The sequence below is a fragment of the Condylostylus longicornis genome, unplaced genomic scaffold (assembly GCF_029603195.1).
Source record: "Condylostylus longicornis isolate FDR11 unplaced genomic scaffold, ASM2960319v2 ptg000038l, whole genome shotgun sequence".
In the NCBI taxonomy this organism is placed as follows: domain Eukaryota; kingdom Metazoa; phylum Arthropoda; class Insecta; order Diptera; family Dolichopodidae; genus Condylostylus; species Condylostylus longicornis.
The window spans coordinates 4,009,017-4,036,395 of NW_026578007.1; the positions used below are offsets into that span (position 1 = coordinate 4,009,017).

Here is a 27,379-nt window from a genome sequence, read left to right on the forward strand (position 1 = left end):
TTAGACAACAAGAAGAATATCTTCGACGTACATTAGAATATTCAGAAGATTTAACACAACCAGCTTCAGCTAATTCAAGTGTTTGTGAAGGACCAACAAGTCCTACAGCCGTTGAACATCCAATGGAAGTTGAAGCGACACATTCACAAGAGGTAGAGTCTCTAAAGAGACTTCTACAAGAGGTAAAAAAAATAAATAAAATTAATTTTGAAAATAAATTTTTTTTTTCTATGTTTTTCTATGAATTTCTTAACAAATAAATTTTCTAATATCTGTTGTTTTTGCATTAAATGCCACCCCTGTTTCCCTTCTATTAAATTGAAAATTTTATAAAAAAAAAAATATATAGAAAAAATTCTAAATTTAAACTAAAGAACTAAATTGTAAATTTATTTTATTTCTATTTTTTTTCATGCAGCATAAAGCGGTAAATAACCAAAAAAAAACTCAATTTTTCTTTTTGTAAAAAATCAAAAACCAAATTTTTTTGTGAAAAAACAAGAGTGTTCTTTCCTTTTTTTTAAATTTATCAAATAAATACCAAAAAAATATTTTATTTTTGCATGATTTTATGTTTTTTTGCGATTTTGATTTTATATTTGAAATTTAGTTTAATTTTTTTTATTTTGTCTTGCTTCATTTAGCACAATATCATAATTTTAATTTGATTTTGTTTTAATTTAAAAAAAAAAACATCACGTATGGACTGTAAATATCAAAATTCAAAAATTAATTTAAAACTTCACATTACTTGCTTTTTTCCCCTATATTATAAACGCACTTACCCCTGTCCATTTCAATTTAATTTTTAAGTTTAATTTTTATATGCAAGCATAATGGACCATCAGTAGTTTCAAGATTCAATTTTATAATAAACTAAAATCTTAATTTAAGATTTTTGAAATAGTTTTTCCTTTATATACAAAAAAAAATAGAAACCAGTAGATAGAACTCATTTACTGAATACATAGCGGGCAATGAATTTGTAAAAGTTAACAATTATTTTTATTTTTTGATCTCTTTTTTGATTTTAATTGAGCCAAATCGCTGTTTTAAATAATAAAAGAATAAAGAAAAATTATAAATATAGAAATTGTATAGAGAAAAAAATTGGAATGACAACAAAATGTACTACAGGCAACTCAAATTTGTTGACAATGTTATGAATTTCTAACCTTAAAAAAAAATTATTAAAAAATTTTAGTAAAATTTTTTAATAGTAATTCAATTTCAATTTTTCACTTTAACTAAACCCATCCCATATCTCGGTTTACGATCTAGATAATATACGTTCCATAAATTTTGAAAGATCGGTTCCAAATTTGTTAAAAAGATGGCTAATTGGATCTAGGTAGTACATTTTTGTAAAATTTTTCAATAATTATTTTTTTAAAATTCTAAGTGTCAACTAGCATACATACGTCAGATACAAATGTCATAATAATGAAACTATGAATTAAATATTTATAAATTTTCAGTGTTAGCACTATTTTTCAAATTTCCAAAATTATTTATTTTCTTAGAAATAAAACTATTTTCAAAGTCTTTTATAAATCTGCTTTAATAAATGAATAATTTTATTTTCCAAAAATATCTAGGACCAAAAATATTTAGAAACTCTATATGTTTCTATTAATTTTTCTCCTTTTCATCTTCTTATTATATTTCTTTTGGTTTTTGTTTGTTCATCCCTGTGTCCGATTAAATAAATTTGTATTTTTAAAATGTTAGTGATTTCCAACCAGAAAATTTTTTGAAATGAACTTTAAACAAAAAACTTAAAAAAGATGAACAAAGAACATTATTTGGGTTATAAAAATGCAATATTGAATTTCAGATTATCCATCGTTAATAAATCGATTAGGATCGATTGACAATACCACCGATTAGAATCAGTGCTATCGACTTTATTCGATGGTAATTTTATTTGATTTGAATAAAGATTTGGTTCAATTTTTTCTTTAATTTTTTATTTGTTACCTTATTAATTTTGATTTCAAAACAATAGTATCGTTATAGTATTGAAAAATAAAATCTTTTAGAAATTGCTTCACATTAAATTTTTTTAAATTAAATTTGTTTAATTGACAATAATTTTAAAATAATTGGATATTGTATTTTGAAATAATTTAATTAGTATACATTGAAAATTAATTTCCCTTCCACTTTCTACATTTTTATATTATCCTGGAATTTTATTTAATGCAAAAATAATCAATTTTTTTATCTCTACCTCACATTTAAAATAGTGTTAATTAATTTCCAATTCTCCCTTAATAAAAGTTGGGATTTTTTATTTTAAAAAGGATTTAATTGTTATTTAAATATTAAATTTTTATATTTTGCTCGAATACCAACTTATAAAATAAATTAAATTATTAAAATTAATAATTTTATTCAAATTTTCGATTAAAACATTTATTCGATTATTAAAAACGAATTATTTTTATAATCGAATTAGAAAAAAAAAACACTTTAATTTACGATACTTTTAACTTTTTTTTGTTTTTTTTTTTTTATTGGTTGTTAATTTTTCATTTCTGTGTGTGGTCTTTCAATTATAATTTTTAATTTTAGAGTGAAGTAAGTAGTATGTTGAAAGATGAAGAAATCTTGAATCTTAAACGACAGGTGGGTTTGTATTTTATGTTTCTTTTTTCCTTTTAATTTTAATTTTGATTTTGAATTTGATTGTGTGAAAACATTTTTAAAGCACCATGCTTTTATTTAATTAACCATATCATATAACAAATTATTAAAAAAATATAAGATTTTTTGTAAATTATTTCTAGTCTCTTTTTTTTATTGAAATTTTAGTATTAAAAGGACAATTTATTGAGGGTGGAAGTCAATGCAATCAATCTGTTCAAAATATAAATGTGGCAGACAAAAATTAAATTCGCTTTATTGTTTAAATAAAATTTTAGAAATTAATAAATTTCAAAATTAAAATATTAAAACATCTTTACATTTATAAATTGCATTGATTTCTATTTTCAAATTCAGTTATTAATAACATTTATTCTAATTTTACTCAAAAAAAAAATGTATGTATATTTTAAAAAAAAAACACAAAAATATAGTTGGTTAAGCTGGAAACAACTGGAAATGAAAATGAATTACTTAACGAACGCTTACGACAAACCGAACGTGAATTAACCAATATTAAAAAAGAAGCATCCAATTATCAAAATATGTTACAACAATCTCAAGCTCAATATATGGCATTAGAGAAAAAATATAATAAAGTTAAACGTGTTGTACGTGAATTTCAACAACGTGAAATTGATATGCAAAATCGTGAAGAATTTTATACACAATTATTACAAGAGAAAGATACTGAATATAATGCATTAGTTAAAAAATTAAAAGATCGTATTATAAATTTAGAACAGGAATTGCAAGATACCCAAAGAAGAGCTGGTTTTCCAGTTGAATTGCCATATGATAGTGCTAGTCTTAAATTAACACCACAAATGTCACGTAAACAGCCACCAAAACCATTATTTAATCAAAAATTAGAAGCTGAATTATCTGATACTGAAATATCAGATTTATCACCGGATGGTGATGGTGTTAAAACAGCAACAGTTGAACGTAAAATACCAATTAAAGATTCAGAATTAGATACAGCTGTACCACAGCATGAGCTATTAGATAATTCTGTAACAAAAACAAAAATTGATTTAGGTAAGTAGCATATGACAATATGAATACAATAATAAATTTATATAAGTTGTAAGTTATTAAGGAAAATATTATTAAATTAATATTTCTTATTTTAATTAAAGAAAAACTATATATTTTTTTTTTTTATTTTCGTTCTAGATTTAAATTTTTAAATATTGTATTTTATAATAATTTGCATACAATTCAGTTTGATGTAGAATTTTCCTTTTTAAACCTTAAACTAAATAAGTAAATATTCTGAAATTTAACATATACAAAAACAATAAAAAAATTGTAATTTAAGACGTTCAATATTATTTTACAATTATTATATTAAATGTCTATAATTTTGTAATTTGTGTTTAGCCGATTTAATTCTACACGTCCATTATATTTAATGAAAGGTACACATGTCCTGTTTTTGATGTCATTAATTCGTATGACTAATTCAAGTTTGATTCTACTTCAGGATTAATTCTACTTACCATTTATATAATGAAATTTATGTTCCTCATCCCAAAAATTGAATTTTTACTAAAAAAAAAAGAACAATAATGCTTTTTACTATCTTAAAACGAGAGAACTATCATTTATACATGATTTTGATTCAAAATTTTATAAATCTTCTTATAATTTTCCTCTAACTAAATCATTAAATGAATACTAAACAAAAATTTCACTCTAATAAAAAAGAAATTCGAAAAAAATTTTGCAACTTTTCGTTATTTAATATTCTTTTTGTTTTTAATTAATTTTAATTGGGCTGAAATGAAATTTCTGGATGGCTTAAATATAAGCATTGCATCAATAAATTATTGCCATTTTGATATGTCTATTGTAATTTTGTTTTTTAAATTTTGTGCAAAGATCCGTTTTTTAATGTATTTATTAACAAAATATATTTTTTTTTAAATTTTAGCATCTCGTGGTGCATTAGCGAACCGTCAGTTACCGACTGCTGGTAAAAAAAGTTTGAGTAATAGTAGTTCGGATTGTGCTCTCGATGACGACAATGAAGAAAATATTATTAAATCAGATCAATTGCAACAGCAACAACAACAGCAACAACAGCAGCAAACGGTTTCAAATGGTAGTCATCAAAATGGTATTATTACGTCAACAATGATATCATCAACTGCATCATTAATATCAACAACATCATCATCATCTTCATCTGTTGTTGCAACCGCTGTATCAACATCAACATCAATTAATGGTATATCAAATAATCGTAATATTAATAATGGTATTAATATTGATGAAAATCGTTATAATCGTGAAATAATAAATCAAAATGCTGCACCATTATATGCTCAAGTACATAAGGAACGTAATGAAAATAGCAGTAGTAATAATTATAAAACTCATTTCACAATACCAAATATATATAAAAATGATACAAATGATACATTTAGTAAAGATTTAAATAGCTCATATGACAGTATATTAAGTTCTAATGATAAGCTTTCTGAAACTGAACAACAAAATACAGATAATTGGATGTATCCGAGTCGAAGGCGTATTGGTGTTAAATTACCACCTACATCATTTACAGATCAATTAAATCAAGTATTAGCTGATCGTGAAAGGTAAATGATTATACTTTTCATTATAAATTTTATTTAATATAAAAAATTTATTTTATTTTAACAATATAATTATGTTTAGACGACTTGGAGATGGTTCTTCACGTGATTCTAGTGATGATTACACTGAAATAAATAAATTAACAAAAGAACAACAACAACAGCAACAATCACAGCAGCAGCAACAAAATCCTGCGGCTGTTATAACACAAAATTTAATTGTAGAAATAAGACAAGCCGTTAATGAAGCTCAACCCAAAGGTAAAAGACATTTTGACCATTTAAAATGAAAAAAAAAAAGTTATTAACATTTAATTTGATATTATAGTAAAAAATGTAATTCCACAATCACTTTCACCACCTGGTACTGTACCGTGGCAACAACATGGTCCCCCATCCCCGTCCAGTATGTCATCTGGTTCAACATCACCCGGATATTCACCTAGCCGAAATTTAGATTTGTCAGGTTCAAGTACAAGCTTTTCTAGTGAAAAAAATAAACATTCACATTATTGGAAAAATGGACCTGTTCATGAATGGTCTAAAGAACAGGTAAAATGAAATCTTATTGCAATTTTAAAAATATCCTAAAAAAAAAAATATTTTTTTAAAATTTTTTTGTTGTTGTTTTAGGTGTGTCATTGGTTGATGGCACATGGTTTACAAGATCATATACCGAAATTCCGTGAGCATAGTGTACAAGGTGGCGCTCTTTTACAATTAGACTCACGTGATTTTAAAATACTTGGTGTAAGTGGTGATGATAAATCAAAATTAAAACGTCGTTTAAAGGAACTTAAAGCTGGCATCGAAAAAGAACGCAAAGACCAGGAAAGATCAAGAAAAGAACGAGAAAAAGCAATACGAAAAGCTGAGAAAAAAGCCGAAAAAGCAGCCAAAAAGAAGTAAAAAATAATTAAAAAAGAAAGCAAATTATTTTTCTTTTCTCTTTAAACTAAAAAAAAAAAACAAAACAAATCAAACAAAAGAAAAATTCTTTACACATCTTTTTACTTAAAATTTATATTATATACATATTATATACTTATATATACATTTATATACTATTTATAAATAATAAATATGTGTATATAAAATTAGTAATTGAATTTAATAAATAACACATTTTAACCAAAAAAAAAAAAAAACTGAATGCTATTTGAAAATGAAACTTTTATTATAAAAAACAAAATAACAATATTAAACTATCTGAAAATTATTAATAATTAAAGAAAAAAAAACTTCTTACTAAATGATTATTAAGAAAAAAAAATCAGGAAAAAAACTTTGAAATATTAGTATTGTAAAATTAAAAAAAAAATTTATATTAAAAATTACCATATTAAATAAAAATTATGACTGATCTTCTACTATAATATGTTATATAAAATATACCTAAAAATAATCAAATAAAGATTATATAAAAAGTAACTAAAATAAAAAAATATTAAAAATGTTTTTGGTTTAAATTACTTTTTTTTTCCAATAAAATTCTTTATTATCAAATTTATCAATTTTAATTAAAAACAAAAATCCAAAAACATATTTAAAATACATTTTTTAAAATACAACAAATTTTCAAACATATTGAGCTTATTAAAACAATGAAAACAGACTTGTATTATTAAATAAAAAAAAAAACTATTCAAAAAAATACAAGAATTTAGAAACAAGAATTAGGTCAAAACTATTATCGAAAGCAATTTTTTTAATATATAAAAAAAAATTATATATATTTAAAACAAACAGACAGCATCATTTATATTTTCAAGATACAAATTTTGCTATTAATGTTTTTATATAATTCTAAATGCAAATTTATAAATCTATAATATTTCAATTTAACCGGCCCAATTTTAAAACTATTATCAGTTTTAAAAATACTATAGTATTTAAATGATTAGTATTTGTTTTATTAATCGTATTTGGTGTTTTCTTAATTGATATTATGTTAAATTTGTCATTAAAATTATTCTTATTAAGACTTATATTATTGAAACGCTATTTAAATCAACATAAATCTTATTTAATATAAAATATATATGAAAATAATATTTGTATATAAACAAAATATAGTAAATTCTAAAATAATATTGTATATTCATTCTTAAAATAATATTCATTCTTAAAAACGTCCATACTTAGCCCATTTAAAATAATCATTTGAAAAGAAAACTGTTTTGACCTGATCTACTTATATTTTAAAAAAAATTCATTTCAATTTTCATATTTTTTTTCCAAAACAATTTAATTCGTATTTTACTTAAATATTTATTTTTATTATTATTTTAAATTTAATTGTATGTATATTAAACAAGATTAAAAACTTTATTCATTTTTTAAATAAGAGCCAAATAGTAATAATTAGAAAAAAAAATTTAATTAGTAATCGAAATTTTTATTTTATATTGTAAAATAAAATAACTTTTTATTAAATTATTTAATATTTTAAGAATAATTCTAAATTAAAAAGTTATAATTTTTGTGGGTTAAAAAAAACTTCAATGTTGAATGTATTTATTGTTCGTTTCTAAAATTATTTTATTTTGAAATTTAAATTTAATTCAATGACAATTCCAAAATTTTGTCTTCACCTTTATTACATAAAATTACAAATTTTTTTAGTTACTTTTTTTAAGTCACCTTTAATATAATTATTATTATAAGTGAACAAACCTTTGTTCATTATGTCAAACCTAATTAATTGTTTATTTATTTATATATTTAAGCTTTTAATTTTTATGAATATTTTACATTATTTTTATGTATAATTAGAATCAGAACTGTTAAATATCATCATATTTTTCTCGCCATCCCCAGATTACTTTAACATTAAAACCGTATTTGTTACAGATTAACTGAATTGGTTTTAATGGAATTAACATTTAATCAATAATTAAGACGAATTGTAAATACATAGTCAACAAAATAAAATTCCTTTTAATATTTTTTCTAATTTATTTACTTTTTTAGCCCTTATTTATTTTTTTATATGAACTTCTTTTAAAATGTAATCAATAATTCAAAGTGTGCTTTGAATTCTTTTGCATTTTAATTGATATTACAATTAACAAATGCATTATAAAATTTTAATATTGCCAACAAAAATCTACATTTGTATCGTAAAAATCAAATGTCACGTAATTTATATTATCAATTATCTGTCATATTGTGAAAAATTGTTTTGGTATTTTTGTAATAAAAACAATTTCAACTCTACTGATTTTGCTTTTCTGGGCAAAATAAAAAATTTTAAAATGATAATGGAAACCAATTGTCAGATACAATGGCTGCTGACAGGCATATGACATTATCGATTATGCCTTTAATGAGAGAAAATATTTTAAATTTTAAAACTGAAAAAAAAAAATAATTTACTCAAATAAAATGGTAATTTTGATTTTCATATTTTGCAAAAGTTTTGTTTTTTTTTCGTTTCTCTGCTTTGAATGATAGTAAAGTAATGATGAGGCGACTGATAATTATTTTTTTTTTATTGATTGTTAAAATATCGTTAATGTTTTAATAAATATAGTGTAATAAATGAAAAAAAAAAAATAAATATACAAATTGAAGAAAAAAATTTAATAAAATAGCATTTTAATTAAGATATTGGAATAAAATCGACAAACGAGTAATAAATGGAAAAAAGAATGACAAACATTTTAATCAAATTAATAGAAAATTAAATAATACTGAAAATTTTGTAGAAAATATTGAATAAAAATAATAATTTACATGAAATACAATTCATGTAATCGAAAAATTTAAACAGAAAACAGAATTTAATGAAAAAAAAATAAATAAAAAAAATATAAATTTAAATTTTCAATGTGTCAAAAAATTTTCAATTTTTTCAAACAATCTTATAAAAAAGTGTATTTTACACAAAAAAAAAAAATAACAATAAAAATAAATTAAAAAAAAGGAAAAATTAAAGAAAAATATAATGCATTCATTGAATTTCTTAGCTCAGCATTTTAGAATACGTGTTACAAGCAAAACACAAATTATGTAATTTAATTTAATTACACATTGTCAATTTCCATTTTATTATGCATTTATGTTTTTTTAAACTATGTGTATTTAATAAATTATACTATATTTGGCTATTTTTAGTTAATTTTTCGTTTACTTTTTGAATATACATTATATGTATGTACATTGTTTGATCGTTCGTATATCAATGGCAATCTTAACCGAAGTGATGATTTTATAAAAAATTTTAACATTAAAATAAAATCATATTCGTGTGATCAGTTTCATCATACAACATCTTAAATGAAAATTGGGGATTTTAAAAAATTTTGTCCTATTTTAACTCTTAATATCTTAATTTTAGTAAATCAAAACTACAAATTTACATATAAATGCTGAATATATAGATTTTGTTTACTAGCTTGATATCATAGCATATTTAAAATTAGTTCTAAAGAATTTTTACAGATTCTTTTTATATACTACATAAAAATATCATAAAATTTAAGAAAAAATAATAATATAATAGCACCAATAATTTGATCTTGATAGGTACCAATGATTTGATCACAAGTTAGATCTTTAGGTATATATCTGAAAATTGTCGAGAAAACTCAAAATTAAAATGCTATTTTTTTGCTATTATACAATTATTAGTAGCATTTTGTTCGTTAAAATTAAAAACTTGCATAAATAAATTACGAATTTTACAATTATGACAATTTCAAGAACGGAACTTCTAATTTTCAACATCCGAAAAATTTTTAAATGTTGAAAATATAAAATGAATCAACATAAATCTATTAGCATTCAATTATTTTAAGAATTTCATTAAAAAAAAAATTTAATATTAAAATTAAATTAAATATGTTTATAAATATAAATAAATATATTCAAAATCTGTTTATTATGTTAGCTTTGATATCAACCCCATATTCACTTCAAATTTCGAAATTGATTTCATTCCGAAACTTTTCAAATAATACTCTGCACTTATAATATACCTATTACTTCATGTGACAAATTTAAAAAGAATATGGGTATATAATTTCTAACCAAATCTTTGGTTATCTTTCAATTTTCAAATAATCTCCAATAAAAAATTTAATTGATTGCAAAAATTAACAAGTTCTAATTAATTTTAAATGAAAATGCTGAGAAAAATGCTTTATATGAATTAAAAAATTTTTAGAAATTTTTTTCTTTTTTATAAATACACAAATGAATAAATAAAAATTTGTAATTTTAAATGTTTCAGAATAATATGATATTTATATTTAATTATAATTTAAAAAAAAAAAAAATTAAAAATGTGAAACATAAGAAATGAAAACAAAAAATTCAAATTAAAGTGAAATATAATTTTTAATAAATTACAACATATAAATTAAGTTTTTTTATTGCAAATTTTTTACGAAAATGAAAAAAAAAAATTAAAATTAAATCAAAAAAAAGGGAAAAAATTAAAAAATGAGGAAAATAAGGATTAAAATAACAATTTTTTTTTTTAATTTTTGCGAAGACTATTGTGATTTATTTAAATTATTTTTATTAGTTAATTAGATTTATATTTAAATTTTTATAATTTTTTTATTATATTAATTGTTTTGTCGTATTTATTTTTGTTGAAATAGAAAGAAAAAGAACGAAATTTGTATTTGTTTTTTAATTTTTTTTTTGTATTACTTATTCTATAAATGTTTGTTTTTAATTTTTATATTTTATTAATTAATAAACAAAAATACAATACAAATATTTTTTATTTAAATTTTAATCTAAAATATATTTTTAATTATCTCTTATTTTTTTTATATACATATATATATATTACAGAATTGTAAATTTTTATATATTAAAATTATATAATTATTATAATATTTCGTTTAATGCAAATAAATTAAAAATAAATATTTTTGTTTTATATTTAAAAATATAGAATACCAAAATTATTTTGGTAAAAATTAATGAAAAATAACTTCTTTTTTTTTCTTTTTAATAATAACATTATTTATTTTTAATATAAATTTTTAAGATTTATGAACTTTTTATAATATCAAAAATAACTAAAATTTTAAATTACTAATGGAAATTTTTTAACGAATTTGAATAAATATATTTATATATAATATTATACATGTTTATATAAAAAGAATATTCGTTTCGAAAACACGATAATTTCGAACATCATTAAATAATAAAAAAAACAATAGTTATTATTATTAAATACAGAAAATAATAATATAGAAAGAAAAGCATAAATAAGTAAAAGAAAGTATAGTTAGGTTTAACAAACCCAATGGAAATAAGAAGAAAGAAATTAAAATTCAATTAAATTTAAGAAATAATAATAAAATAGTTTTGTTTTTTAAATTAAATTTTTGTTTAATTTAATTTTTTTTTTTTTTTTTGAGTTAACAAAGTAATTTTGTATTATTTATAATAAAAATATACAAAAAAAAAAACTAAACAAATTAAATTAAATTACACTGTAAAACAATTAAAATTTGAATGCATTGAAGTATGTATTGAAAAATTAAATAAAAATAAAAAAAAAAATAATTAAAGTTATTAATATTATTAATATTAAATTATGTAATTGTACTTAAGGTATATAAATTATTATATAATTAATGTTCTTAGTCCTTAAGTTAAATAAAAAGAAAGAAAGAAAAAAAATTCAAAAAAAAAAAAATAAAACAAATTAATTATATAATAAATTAATAAACAAAAATTTAATTAATAAAATATCTATCAAAACAAAATAAATATAAAATAAATTAATAAAAAAAAAAAAACACTTTAAAAATATTTTAATTTTTAATTTTATTATAATTTCAAAGAATAAGGAAATAATGAAATAGAAAATGAAGAGAAAAAAGTAAAATTAAAGAATTAAAAAAGAAAACCGTAAACAATAAAAAAGAAAATTACATAAATATTATATAAAGATGAAAAGGAAATTTTATTTAATTTTTTTTATTAATTTATTTTAATTTATTGATTATTTATTCATTTATTTTAGAGTAATTTTATTCCATTAGATTTCAGGAATTTGTTCATTTTTGACAAAAATTATTCATAATTTTAATTCCTTACGAAATACATATGTACATACATATTTCAACAAAATAGAATAACTCTATTGTTGAACTATGTGATAGAATAACTCCTGACGAGCAAAAAACTGCATATGATATTTTGATTTTTCGGACCTACTTCTTGAGCTATGAGGCTTTAAAGAAATTAGAATTTCTGAAAATCGTTTAATTTTTATATTTTTACCGATAACTCGGAAAATATGACCGCTAATTTTAAATTTGTATACTTATACTTTGAAGGTCTTGAATTTTTCGTGCTAGCTGAGTGTTAGAAAGGGAATTTCATGACGGTTAATTGGACTGTTGTTATTTACCTTACATACATTTAAAATTAATAATTTATATTGTGTATATTAAATAAAATCCATTCAAATGCGAGTATATTTGGAAAACAAATTCGAAATCGCATTAAAATATTAATTTTTCTTAATGATCAAAGTTGTAAAACTTTGTTTGTACATTATTAGGTATTATCTTTGTGAGTTGTGTAAAAACTTCGGCTACTTTGAATTCATAGTATTGTGTTTATGAATAAAAATTATCTGGTTCACAAATTTTTGTTTCCTTGCATGTCATAATTTTTACATCCTAAGGTTGCCACAAGTACATTTTGTAAGTATAAATGCTTAGAAAGTGTAAATAATTTTTTGCTTAGTGATAAGCGATAAGGTTATTAAATTAGCTAAAAATAAGCATTTTACGTTGCACCAAAAATTTTTACTTATTTTGCATTAAATTTATTTTGCACTTTGCATTAAATTACTCGTATTTGATAACTTATCGACTTTTTTGATTGGAGGAAAGAACGGCATTATCAACGCGATGATGATTTGTTGGCCAGACAGAAGTTTTTATGCTGTCAACGTCAATTGGCCTGGGAGTGTTTATGATGCTAGAGTTTTAAGAAATGCGCGATTATATTCTAAATTCGAAAGTGGTTATCGCCTTTTTCCCGGAGCTGTAATCTTAGGTGACAACTCTAATCCAGGAGGAGGGAATGGCTTTTACCAAAATTTTTATGAACATTTTTTAAATTTTTTTTAAATAAACTTCATTTTAATAAGTTGAATTATTATAAAGCATTTAACTTTTTAAATAACAATAAAATAAAATTTTAAGTATTATTATTATTGATATTCTACAATTTTTATATATCAGACATCCATTGCTTAGATCAAGCATTAAGCATATCGCCAACAAGCGCAAATAAAAACATCATTTAGTCGCAACTATGCAACTATCGTCATCATTTATTGGAAAGGGAGGGAAAAGGAGACGAATATGTAGGAAGATGCAAAAGGGTAAGTAAAATAAAATGACGAAGACAACTTTAAAACATCATAACATAATATTAACATAAAAAGACCATAACGACTAACAAAAAACCGACCACCAGGTAATATTATAGTCTATAGACAACATAGATAAATAAAAACGAGAGAGAAAGACAAGAACAAGAAAAAACGAAAATATTACTACCAAAATCAAATACCAAAGAATTAGAATTAACAGAACGCAACATTCTTGTGACCAGCTCATTCCTACCACAGTCAGTAGTGATAGCGAATATTGTACAACTCAACAAACCTAAGATTCCTCACCTTATCCATAATAGAAACCTGCCCTAACAAAGGAGGAGCCACAATGGCCCCCGACACGAGCTGATGGATAAACATTATGTCAGCCAACCTTCTCAGTATAACCTGATGCGGAATAGTATCGAAGGCGTTACTAACATCCGTAAAAATAACATCAACTCCATAATATTAATAATTAGAAATAATTAATCAAAATACCCCCAAAAAGCTTCGGAATAGCCGACATCTTAACAATAGGCCTATAATTATTAACCGAAGAACGTAAACCCTTATAAACCGGAAAAACATACGACTCCTTCCAAGCCGAAGGGAAAACAGGAGACACCAACGATAGGTTAAGTAAAGAAGTAAGAGGACCAAAAGTAGACCAGCGCATCTACACAACACCACACCCCGAATCCCATCAGGACCAAAAATTATCAACCGACGCCCCGTCAGTATTCACAAATGCAGCAAAATCCGGAGACAGACCACCCACAACATCAACCGGGAAAAAACACTCGAATTTTTTCAAAAAAAATTTGAAATGACCAGAGGATCACTAGAAGATCTACGAGGAAATTCTTAATTCCTACGAAAATTAAAGCTGAAACCCTATCCTCCCCGGACGCAACAGCAGAACCAAACATCCCGACAGAAAACATAATACAGACAGGCGGATGATAAATAAACTGGTCACGAGAAGACACAGGAAAACTACCAGCATCTGAACAAAAGACAAGACCCAGCTACCTGTCAAAAATTATTACGAACACCACTAATCTGCCACAAGTCACACGAACCAATATCGTCGAGAAACTCCTATTCAAAACCCAACGGGACATTAGAAGCCACATAAAAATCACCACTATCAGAGGAAACCCACTCAAAACCAGACAAATTAGAATCACCCACCGATACAAAATTATCTAAAGAATTCATACCATCAAGAACAAACGCAACCTAAGTAAACAACTCCCTATAAGCCACAGCCTTACGACCAGTATCCAAACTAGAGGTAAAATAACAAAGAGAATATATGAGTACGAGAAACCCACACCAATCTTCACACACACGGATTCAAACACATGGCAAGATGGAAGAGACACAAGCCCAGAAAAGAACGTCGACCTCACGGCAAAAAGAACCCCACCACTCCCCAAATCTACACTTTCCAGCCTATCCGTCTGAAACACCTGAAAATCAGACGAAGAACGTTCCCCGCGAAAAAAAAACCACCTTTAAGCCACGTCTCAGCTAGGGCTCCGACATCATGTGGAACAGTTTGCGAGAGCAAAAACGGATCATTAGCTTTAGTACGAAGGCCTGTCACATTCTGATAAAAAATAGATACTACATCCCTCCCACCTAGCAGAGAACCCCCAACTAGTTGTTTCAGTCACCCCGCACCGCCGAACTTTGACCATCAAAACCCGCTAGTCTACGACCCGAACGCCTGTACTCAAATTTCCTGACAAGACAACCCTCAGGCCAATTCCGCCGTATCAATACCCGCTCAAAGTGCTCCTCAGGGACAGCAAATCTAAACGACGCATAATGTCCAGCCGCCATTTGCGGACCCCGCACGAACCCAACCCAGGAACCCTAGCAACATAATAGGACACATCACCCTACTCTGTGTCCGGAGTCAATCGAGACATAAAGACAATCCTACTTTTAGGCATAGATACCAATGGACGATGAAACCTAGTTACAGCCGTTGAGTCCGAAACGCGGGAAGAGATACCAGCAGACGTTACACCAACCCGAATCGACTCCGAACAAGGAACCGAAGGCGGACCACCCCCCATAGCACCACCGGACGGAAGGTAAGGAACAGACGACGCAGGAGCCGAGACCGCTTGCGGAGACCCCACGGCCGAGCCAAAAGACGGACCACCTCCCACAGCACCATTAGACGGAATGTAAAGAAGAGATGCCGCAGGAGCCGAGGCCGCCTAGGTAGACCCCACGGCCGAACCAAACAGCGCCGATCGAGCAATTGACGCCAAGACCAAGGGAAGCCCGCGAATGCAAGGAAATCAGATCATTCGTAGGCGAAAGCGACGAAGTACCAGACCCAAGTGCCCCAGACACAGGAGGAGACGTAACCGGCGTCAAACCATCGCCAAACGAAGTGAAAGCAGCCAGTTTTTGGAGAAAACATCCTAATCCCATAAAATTCCGCCGAAAGCACCGAAAAGGCCCTACATAAGCCATTTTAGAAATTCCTAGAAACTTTTTTGAAAGCAGAACCCAACTTCAGCAATTGCAACGCAGCGCCCTTAACGAAACCTTCCTACAATCACAGCAAAACCAGCAAACACCTAGAGTCTCACGAATACGATCAGCAACATTACCTCCAATGTTAAGACATTTCGAATGAAAAGCCTTACGACAAATACCCGAGCCAGTGAAGGGTTAATGAAATATAGAGTATACAAAAATGAAAATAATAAAAATTAGTGAAGATTGAAGAAAGAACGGCCGAGAAGGAAATAGAAGAATAACTGTGATAAAAAAAACACTCGAGAAATTAAAACAAAAATGGCAAAAAAAAATCACAGTAATATTATAAAAGAGATGACTTACCAAACCAACATAGACTTACGAGAAAAACAAATCCACAAAATATTCAATAAACAAAAATGAATACAAAAAAAAAATTTTTAAATTTTCAAAATGTTCACACAAAACAATAAAATTAAAATTCAAAAAAACATCACAAATAATAAAAAAGGGAAAAAGTTATAATTAAGTTAAATTAAAAATTAAATTAAAATTAATAAAATAAAACGATAAAAATCACAACAACTAGAACAAAAATTTTTCCTTTATATTAATAATACTAAATAATACAACTCAAAAAGATACGAAATAAGGGCAACCAAAAAAAATCTAAAACTAGTAATACAAATAGTACAATATTTTAAGACTTATAATAAATCTGAAACTCGGAAGTCAACTTGCAGGTTCTCAAATTCAGTCCCCTTTCGAGTTTCAAAATTTTTAATTTATTTTTATATAGTTCCGATAAGTTATGGAGTTCGAACTCCATCCTACTCAAAAAGTTGAAGTCCAGCAGCCGCTGCCGTGTCAGTGCAAATAATTTCTAAAATGATTTCACCCACCTGATCCAGCAAAACTTATTTTCCTTCGCCTGCGCCTGTTTTTTTTCCAATTATTCCTTTTGGCCTACAAATTGTTTTAAAAATAGATATTATTTCGAGATAACAATCAAAAAATTTAAATATTATTAGTAAAGTTCGGTTTTTCCAAAGACCAAATAGATGGTCTCGAGCATAGTACCAAACTTTGTCCGGTTTAGCTAAACCCAAAAATATCGCTTTAGTGATAACCTCCTGCCACGCTTTTTGTTTTTCCACTTTGGTGGTTTTGTTATTTTGGTATGGTCCAAATAATATGTCCTTAAAAATATGTTGTACTTTTGTAAAGTCCTTACAAGTAAATATAAGTTTGATTTGAGGTGGTACTTTTTTTTTTATCCTACATCGCTCCTAGGAGGAGCATAGAGCTGGTGTATGATTATTGTTTATAACCATGAACCAGTTTCTGACGTCATTCGGTTAATAGGTAGGTGACGAATCTACCGTAAGAGGTGGTACTTACTTTATTCTTTTTAATAATTTCTAAAACGGCAAGCTTTTTTTCTTTTAAATTGGTTCGTTTCATTTTTGCTTTAACACAAAATTAATTTTGAATTGGGATATTTTAGTACAACTAAATCCAATGAGAAGTAAAACTGTAATGATAAGTTCTTATCGAATTATAAAAATTACATCACGTTCGACAAGCTTGCAATGTTTTTGGTGCAACACTTATCATTTTTACTTATCAAAAAATGGTAAATTGCAAAGTTGATTATTGAATAAAATTTACAAAACTTGTGTACATATATTACATACAAACTTATCTTATCAAAAAAAACTTATTTGGTAAGTTGATAAGTGATAAGTTGTTGGTGCAATAGGACCCAGATTCACACTTGTCAAAAAATAAATGAGTGTTTACTTTTTATCTCAGGGCGCTTAAAACTGAATATTTCAGTTTTTTTAAAGATCTTGCTTAAATTGCTCTTCAAAACAATGTCCAGATTTCACAGACCCCGTATATTGACACTTTAAATTTGAAAAATTGTAGATGAAAGAATAACCCCTGCCATCGGACTAAAAAATGTTTGAAATTGATTAGAGCAATTCTCTGACAACTCTGAATTTAATCATGTTTAATTTCTCAGCCTAAAAATTAAAAGGCACAAAATTAACAGATTTTACTCGGTTGTTAAATTTAAAATTAAATTTTGACTCGGTTAAATTATTACCAACGGCTGTATATTCTGTAAAATTTCAAAAATAACCAAAAAACTGAAAATATGTATGTAGTTGTTAATTTCCATAATTCTTGCTTGGGCTTTGTACATTAAATCAGCTCTGTTCCGGTTGTTTTTTAAATGTGATTGTGCATAAATCACGTAACCTATTATTTTCGCCGAATTACCAATTTTTTGCGTTCGTTTAAAATAAGCAGCATTCTCAATCACACAACCACCATGTAAAACTTTTGAAGCGTTTTTCATATAAGTACCAATAAAATAATTTTTTAAATTTTGAAATCTTGCAGTTTACATTGACATATATATGCTACCTCAAGCACTTTTGTATTTTGTAAATATTTCCTCGAAATTGTGAACTAAGTATTTATATAATAAAAGATGTACACTCGATTATTCTATTGGAGATTTGTGTAAACGGCCATGTCAAAATCTTGGCATTTTAATTTTAAAATCAAGCAAAAGCAAACGCGCCTTTAAAAATCACAAATCAAAATAATTTTTACCTCCAAAACTGGATTTACAAATTATTTGGGTATTCTCAGTTCAAATTCAAAGTTATTTGTGAGATCTATACATAAATTTAAATTTTAATAGTTTTCGAAAAATAAAAATTAACAAAGCAATAGATGAAATATCAAATTTTTTAATTTGAATATTTCGTAAATTTTTAATATGTATGTATGTTCATTCTACCAGAATTTCGATTTTTGTATAAATCAAAAACTACATATGTATTAATATTTTAATTTTTTATTTTTTGTGTTTAAATTGAGAAGATCTTGTAATATTGGAATGCACCATATTTGTGTAATTCATTCCGTGGAGACACTGGAGCCCGAGGATTTTAAGCTTGCCGGTCACATTGCATGGAAGATATGTATGTGTGTATAGAGAATTTTGAAGATAGAAATGCACCCACAAAAATACATAAAACATATTATGTGGGTACTTTAGAATATAAAAATTGGACTCCAAACATTATATGTTTGAGAAATAAATTACCAGAAAGTATTGCAGATTGGCCAAATGTGGAATTATAATTTTATTTTGTATTGAAATACATAGTTTGAGAGCTATGGAATTCGTGCAGTTAAAATGGATGAATTTAGCGTTATATTAGAGGATTGAGCTTTCGTACATGTTTACAAATGTGTATACACATAAAATATGTACGTATGTTCTCAGAATTGCGATTTAATATGTAATTTTGGCTAGCTTATAACACCTGCTTGATTGGAATCCGTTTTAATTATTGGATAAATTTTAATTTCTGAAACAAAAATATTAGTAGTTCCAAAGATTTTTATATAAAATACGGAAACATGCATTTGTTAACTGATTACAAAACATGGATACAAAACGGTAAGTAAAACAACATTTTATTAGAAAATTTATTACAAGTGCTTTCTGCACACATACTTAGGTACTTCTTATATCTAAATAAATTATGTAATAATGGAAAGCACTCCATTGTATTAATAATAATCTTATCAAATCAATTTCTAATTAATTTTATTATAATTGCAATTATAAATTTAAATAGATGTATGTATGTAAGTACAACCATTAGTTTATACATAAATAGATAGGTACATATACATACTATGCATAAAGACTTTATTTTTACATGACTGCCTTTAAACACAATATCAGTTAAATCATTCTCTTTATTCGAAAGATTCAGATTTACATATGTAATTTTTATTGATAATCTATTGCACACAATTATATAAATGTTTTAAATTAGGAATACCAGGTACTGACCAAGTTAGTATCAAGATATCCAGATTGAAATCAGACCACGTCTTTGATTTTTGGAAATCCTACTCTACCTAATGAAATTTTGGTAATTAGTAGGTTATGATATAAATAAGTAAGTACCTGCCTACTAACATAAGTACCACTACCTATATTACTAAATCACCCCACACAAAAATTTTATAACTTTCATAATAAAGCAACATGTACATTTGCAATTTCGATATTATTAAAATCGAAAATTAAATATTGTAAAATCAATTAAAACAAGTTCAAATTGTGAGTAACAAGTAAATACATTTTTATATTGAACTTAATAATACATAATATATATTCCCTCATATCAAAGCTTAAAATTTTTAATATTTTGATGTTAAAATATTGTTATTAATGAACATTTGTAAGTGTAATAGAAAGTGCAGGTAGATTTTGAGAATTTGTACGGATATACATGTTATGTAAGACAGCAGCTGCAAAAATTTGTAAAATCCATATTATTTAGGAGCAGTTTTTATATTATGCATAATAATCATTCGTATTTCAATTAAGAATGTGTTGAAAAATTCGATAGTGAATTGTGTACCTGCAAAAAACTGTTATGGTTTTTGTTAGCTATGGTCTCAAATGAAGTTCGGGCTAAGGATTATATTTTTGCACATTCAAAGTACATACATATGTATCTAGGGTTTTCTGTTAGAACATAATATCTTTATTTTTGCCATTTCGAGTAAAACACCATTGAAATTTGTTTTGTGTTTTTTTTTTGTGTTATGGTGTTAAATGTTGCTACTAAATATTACATATTATTAAAATTTTAACATATTTTTCTATTTCAAATAAGATATACATAGGTATGTACACTTTTTCCAATTGCAATTGGTATCAATCAGAACTGAATAAGTTCACTTATCTAGTTTTGAATGTTTTAAAATGTGTGTTCTATGGAAATAACCAATACGGACGTTAGAAATGAATATGTGCAGATGTTTCATTTTCAATTTGAAACGAAACGATAAGAAAAATTGAAAACATTTTTATTTCAAAAGTGTATAACATAACATATCTATATTTCATATAGATAAGTGTTGTCTGTTGATATATATAGATTTCTCAGAAAAATTTTTGGAACAATTGGTTAGTTATAATGTTCTCCAGGCATTTTTTCTTTGAAACTACTGAAAAAATTAAATTTTTTTTCCTGCATTAGAAAGCACTTTAAAATTTTAAGTAATACTGCATTCATAACTTTTTTTTGTCAAAAATGTAGATAACATGTTCTGACAGAAAACCCTAGATATGTACATATATTTTTAATTGATTTTTAAAAATGCATACAAAATTAGAATTAGAAATTTAACAAATTTATTCGTATAACATATTCTGCCTCTTTATAAGTTATAATTGTTTAAGCATTTTTATTAAGGATTTGTTTTTAAACATCATAATTAGACTATTATAAGTGCCTACTATTCCCATGTACATATTTAATACCTTATGTTCTGTTTAATAAAATCTATAAAGCAATGCAAACCATCTAAAAAATATTAGTAGGCCGCCTAGTTACACATATATGGATCTAGTTACATATGTTTATTTTTAAAATATTTTATTTAGAGATTGTGTTGGCATTATGTAAAACAAAATGCAAGTTGCTGCGCGTGTTAAATTTGATACATCGTTTTTTGAATTTGATTATAATTCATAATTTTGATGAACAATTAAGTTATGTATTTTTTTTTTAAATTTTGTTCTGAATGCTAATTAATTAATAATCATTTCACACTTTTTTATTTTTTGATTTGCCTACTTATCTATACTTAGAAATTAAATATTCATTAAACAGAATTTAATTTAAAATTTCAATTAATTATTTACCCAGAAAATTAAAAAATTTATTAAACAAAAAACCCATTAAATTCTAATGATTTTGAAAGAGTATTTTATATCGTATAAAAATTCAAAGAACTTTGCATAATATGCAAATATTTTAATAATTCTAATCAGATGAGAATTTCAATTTATAATACTTTTATACCTATATGAAAATTATAATTTACAAATATTAAAAATATGTAAGTGCAATTTAACTGAAGTATTGCGTAAGAATTATTGAAATTCGTTAAATTAGATTATAATTTTATTTCCATATTTTTTATAAAAAATATATACATAAGTTAAACTGGTCTTAATTAATTTATATTTCTTGATTATTTTAATCAAAATTTGGTATGGAATTAAATTGTCATCGTAATTTTCATTGTAATTCCATAGTAATTCCATAGTTTAGGACTATACCTACAGAAATTTTTTGTAAAGAGAAATGCTATCAAAAGTTATTTAAATTATTTTAGCATTAAGTATTTAGATATATGTACATATGTATAATGTATGACCGAGTAGTTTTGATACATATGTAAATTATTTGTTTGTGCATAAATATTCGACAAGTCTAACATTACCAGCCCAGTCGTGTATCTCGCTTTTTCCTCTCGATTTTTATTCCCTTTTTTCTTTCTTTTCTTTTCTTCTAAAAGAAAGTTAATAAACTTTGTATATATTTTAGAAAAGAACGAGATAAAAAATGCGGAAAAATTCTTTTCACTCTACAATTACATTATACAAACTATATGATAATTACTCACTTTCTTCTCACTTAAGGATTAAATAGCACGATGCGCGATCAGGCTCTAAATCTACGATAGAATATAATCAATAATGTCTATTTACATATTAGACTGAAATTATCTGGTGCCGCTAAGACTTATCGTCATAATTTATAATTTTGCTACGAAAATTATTACTAAAATAAAAATCAGCTGATCGTTACTCTAGGCTCACACACAAAGTTAATATTGTCGACATTTTACTTTTGAAAAATCTGACAGTAATAAGGCTGATGAGAATTGAGTAATTTCTATTATTTTAAACCTGTTTGATAAAAGAAAGTTTTTCAAAATTTTGTATAACTTGAAAAAACTTTTTAAAGTTTTAATATGCAAAGCGTCTGGTATAATACTTTTTAAGAAAAATGAGAGAAAATTATATCGTCAGCGTTTTCTTATGTTTATAAATTAAAATTTAGTGTTCTGAAAACTTTTTCGAAAAATAAATTATTTCGCTAAATGAATTTGCAACAAGTGAATTTAAAATTCGTTCTTTGCTCTACATGAATGAATTTGATAAACATCTGTGTTTTTTGTAATTCGGTTTTAATTTAGTACTATATGTACATATATTAAATATGTCCAATGTTTGACAATAAAGTACTATACGTGCTGTCAAAAAATTTGTTTGCTGATGCGGTATTATTTTTGCAGTTTATTTTATAAATACAACTGCATGTTAAGATTTCAAAATATACGTGCAACAATTCAGTTTTGATATTTGATGTTCATGATCTATTTTTAAAGTTTTCAATTTTTCCTTCTAGTTTATATTTTTTTTTTTGAAAGCCGATTTAAAATGTAACATTTTCCAACATAAGAAAGCTCGTTCCCACGTACATATATGTATTTAAAACTTAAGTTGACGTTTATATCTACTTAAATAATCAAATACCTAATGGCAATTAATTAATATTCAAAATGGATTATATTAACAAATAAATTAAAGCTACTTGTGATCAAAATTAGAATAGAATTAACCAAAATTAAGTAAATTGTGAAAGATTTCATATAATTGCATCATCAAAAAACAAACTAGAAAACAAATTCGTATTTTCTTTGTTTGTTTTTTTAATAATTAATCATTAATTAAATTTGATTTGTGTAAATAAAATTTGAAAAATAGAAAACAATTGATAACCGAGTATTATTTATGTGTAATCTAATTTTATTATTGTCAGAGAAGAGTTAATGTTTTGAATTAAAAATTTTAATAACCTTAAATATATGATATTCTCTATATATGTATATTACATGTATGTATGTACATATTTTCTTTATATATTTCATGCACACACATTCATATATTACTTAATCCGGGAAAATTTCATTAATAAATGTCTTATGCAGAGGTTTCCCATAAGGTGACAAATAATTTCAGGGATGATTCTTTGATCAATTTTCAGCAAAAAATTGTACGGGTAGGGAGGCGGAGACTGAAGATATATTTGTTTTCGATTTGTTGAAAAAGAAAGATACTAGACTTTTCCTGCCGAAGTAAGAAGCAATTATTTATATGCAGGAAAAATTTGGTACCTTTTTTTCAACAGGCTGTAGCTGGAAAACGAGTGCATTTGAAGCCTCCCCATACAATTTTTACTGGATATTCATCGAAGAATCATCCCTGAAATTATTTCTGACCTCTTGTTGACCACCCTGTGTAATTAACTGAATTGCTAACTTTGATATGTTTTTAAAATATTATTTTCGCATTTAAGGGCGGTTCACATTTTGTTCACAATTTATTATCGGTTCCCTATCCTAAATAATAGGTACTATAATATTTTTGAAACATGTCAATAAAAATTAATGCTTTGTGAGTAAATTGATTAATCCTAAGATTTGACTAAAACTGTTTTGAATTTTTCAAACTTAATAAATGTTGTTCCATGATAGATTGTACTGGAAAAAAAAACATTTCACAAAGGAAACCTTCCACTCCACCACCACAGAGAGCCATTACTTATTTTAGTTCTCTCATATCTCATTGTCCCGGTTTTAATTAAATATTGAAAGAAATCTTCTTCAATACTGCTTAAGGTAATTTTGAAATTATTACAACATTTTACACAAAAAATTAAATTACTTTTTGGTATCAATTTGAATACAAAAGTATCAAAATCTTTGATATTAGAAGAACAAAAGGTACAAATGTCAATATATAAAAATGTCTGATGTGAGGAGCACATAATCGACACAATGTGTGTTGTCTAGTTTGATGAAATTGTTACAGAAGATTATGAGAATGCCTGTTCAACACTTCCTATCAATTTTAAGGAAGTTAGCAAACTTTAATTAACATACCTAGAAAAATTTAAATTTAACTCTTAGTAGAACTTCGTTTTGTGCTGTCTGAATTCTAGTTAGTTTCGGTAACAGCCAGAACTCAAATATCAAATTTCAAGAAATTCGATTAATCCGTTCCCTAGATATGATAAAAAATTTAAAATTGGTCACCAGTTCGGTTTCCGAGCTCTGATCTTTCCAACAAATTTTTAAGTTCATTGTTTTAACACTCCGAATTTAGGTTTTAAACTTGAAATCATAAAAAGGTTTATTATTTCTCGATATATACGCAAAAATGTAAAAGCGGCCCGCAAAAAGGTTCAGTTCCCGAGGTTTGACATATGCCAAAATTGATGAATTCGTTCCATAGCCAAAATAGACTCACATATGAACGCTTTCCTACTATGGACGAGTGCGTTCCCACCGAAAACTCGACATCCAGAATTTGGTGTCGTCACTTAATCTCCCTTATTGTATGCAATGTGGTCGGTAAAAATACTGGTGGTTGTAGAGTTTCCAATGTAATTTCTTTTCAATATTCTGCAGAGATCTATCAAGTTCATTGGAATATGACTTTATTTTAACATTTTGTCTAAATTGTTCCAAAATTTTGAAAAGTTGTCGTCAAGACTGAGATTTATTAGTTGGCTTTGACTTTACCCAAGAACAAGTTGCACAAAATATATATCGAATTACGTTTCAAGAGTAACGCTGCATTCTGCCCATTTAGTAAATAAAAATATAATTTATTTTGCGACGTGCTTTTCACACTTGTTCTTATTTTTAAACACATTTTCTTTAAGTTTTCATTAAAATTTCAAATTACTTAATTATATCTTGCACTTTGGTATGGAGTTTGTAACTACTTGAAGGAGTCGTCTCCGGTATGGACATATGTATATATACTCTTGCTCAGCGTAAAATTCTGCGTTGTTTTAGACATGTCCGTCCGTCCGTCCGATCGCACGAAAAAAACCAATAAAGCAATCGACACCAAACTTTCACAAGTTGTTTCCATACAACTCAAAGAGATTTTTTAAAAATTTAATAAAATATCAAATTTTGTAAAGTTGTGTCCAATTACACTCTACATATGTTCCGAAGTTTTAATCGAATGGCTGCACTGGTTCAGGTGCCATACAACTTCAAAAGCTAATTTTAAATATTTGGAAAAAAATAAAGTTAGATTTCTGAAACTTAACAGTCGTGTGTCCAATTGTTTGTCACATATATTCCTAAAGTTTTGTTGGAATGACTTGACAGATTCGTTTAGCTGCCATACAATTCCAAAAGCAAATTTTAATGATTTGGGAAAATAATAAGAGTTAGATTCATGAAACTTGGCAGTTGTGTGTCTAATTATAAGTCAGACATATTCATGCAGTTTTTATAAAGTGGTTTGTCTGGTTCGAATACTGGGTATATAACAATGAAATCTAATTTTAGATATTTCAAAAACAAATTTTAAACTCAAATTGCCAAGGTGCAGGGTATAATTCGGTCGGTTTATATCGACTGAAACGTTTTTGCTTGTTTTTAATTTTGATGGGTATATTGCGAATACAACTAAAAAACATGGAAATAAATTACTTAAGTTTTTTTATAGAATGAAATACAACTATACCAGGAATAATATCATGTTATTGTTAATTTCTTGGTTAATGTAGTGGATTGGTCACACTCCAATCAATAACAAAGTGTTGTTTTTGATTGAGTGTCTTGTAGCAGATTACCTATTTAAGCCATCTATTTTTTTTAAGTAACTTATCTTAAATCTCGGGTATGACTTTTTACTACCACTTACCCATTTTGTTTGCCGGTCACAACAGAATCAGGATATACTGTAATTCATTCATTTAGTTTTTTATATCACAAAGTTTGCATTCAGTTAACTTTTCGTTTGCACGTCAATTTTGTAATCGAATAAGATGATTTCAAACTTTTGTAAATCCTTAAATATTTATTATTATTAAGTATTTTAAGAATCAGTTGACATGCAATTGACAATTTCGAACACTCGATTAAGCTCAACGAAAAAAAAACTTTTTTCAAACAATCAAAATTATGTTCTGTTAGCCGCATCACTTAAGATAATGGGATAATATTTAAAAAAAAATTTGCTTTTCAGTATAGAATTTAAAGTTTCCAAATTGATTGTCAGAAAATTACACAATTTTTGTAATCAATTTCGAATGTATGTGATTGGATTTATGGGAATTTTCGATAGTTATGTGTTTTAAAAGTTTCAAACTCTGTTTTTTTTGCTTTAGGATGTAACAGGTTTTTAAATTTTAATATGCAACTTCCTGAAGATTATATTAAAGCATATGAAAAAAAGCGTTTTACAATTTTAATAAAATTTGTCTCAATTTTTTTTTTATTGGTACTTTCCGTCTTAAAAATAAATTTT

At 25.6% G+C, this 27,379-nt stretch overlaps 1 protein-coding gene across 3 annotated transcripts in view; it reads left to right on the top strand.

Moving 5' to 3' along the window:
• LOC129609300 (uncharacterized) overlaps positions 1–6,229 on the top strand; it is a 236,994-nt gene extending 230,765 nt beyond the window's left edge. For 2 of the 3 annotated variants that reach the window (XM_055521242.1, XM_055521243.1), the window contains 7 exons: positions 5–182; positions 2,578–2,631; positions 3,084–3,690; positions 4,589–5,258; positions 5,338–5,516; positions 5,584–5,807; positions 5,889–6,229. In XM_055521242.1, the coding sequence (XP_055377217.1) occupies positions 5–182; positions 2,578–2,631; positions 3,084–3,690; positions 4,589–5,258; positions 5,338–5,516; positions 5,584–5,807; positions 5,889–6,164 (2,188 nt within the window). In that variant the 3' untranslated portion in view covers positions 6,165–6,229. The remainder of the gene's footprint in view (positions 1–4; positions 183–2,577; positions 2,632–3,083; positions 3,691–4,588; positions 5,259–5,337; positions 5,517–5,583; positions 5,808–5,888) is intronic. The other variant, XM_055521244.1, reaches the window with a different exon arrangement.
• Positions 6,230–27,379: the final 21,150 nt, after the last annotated feature.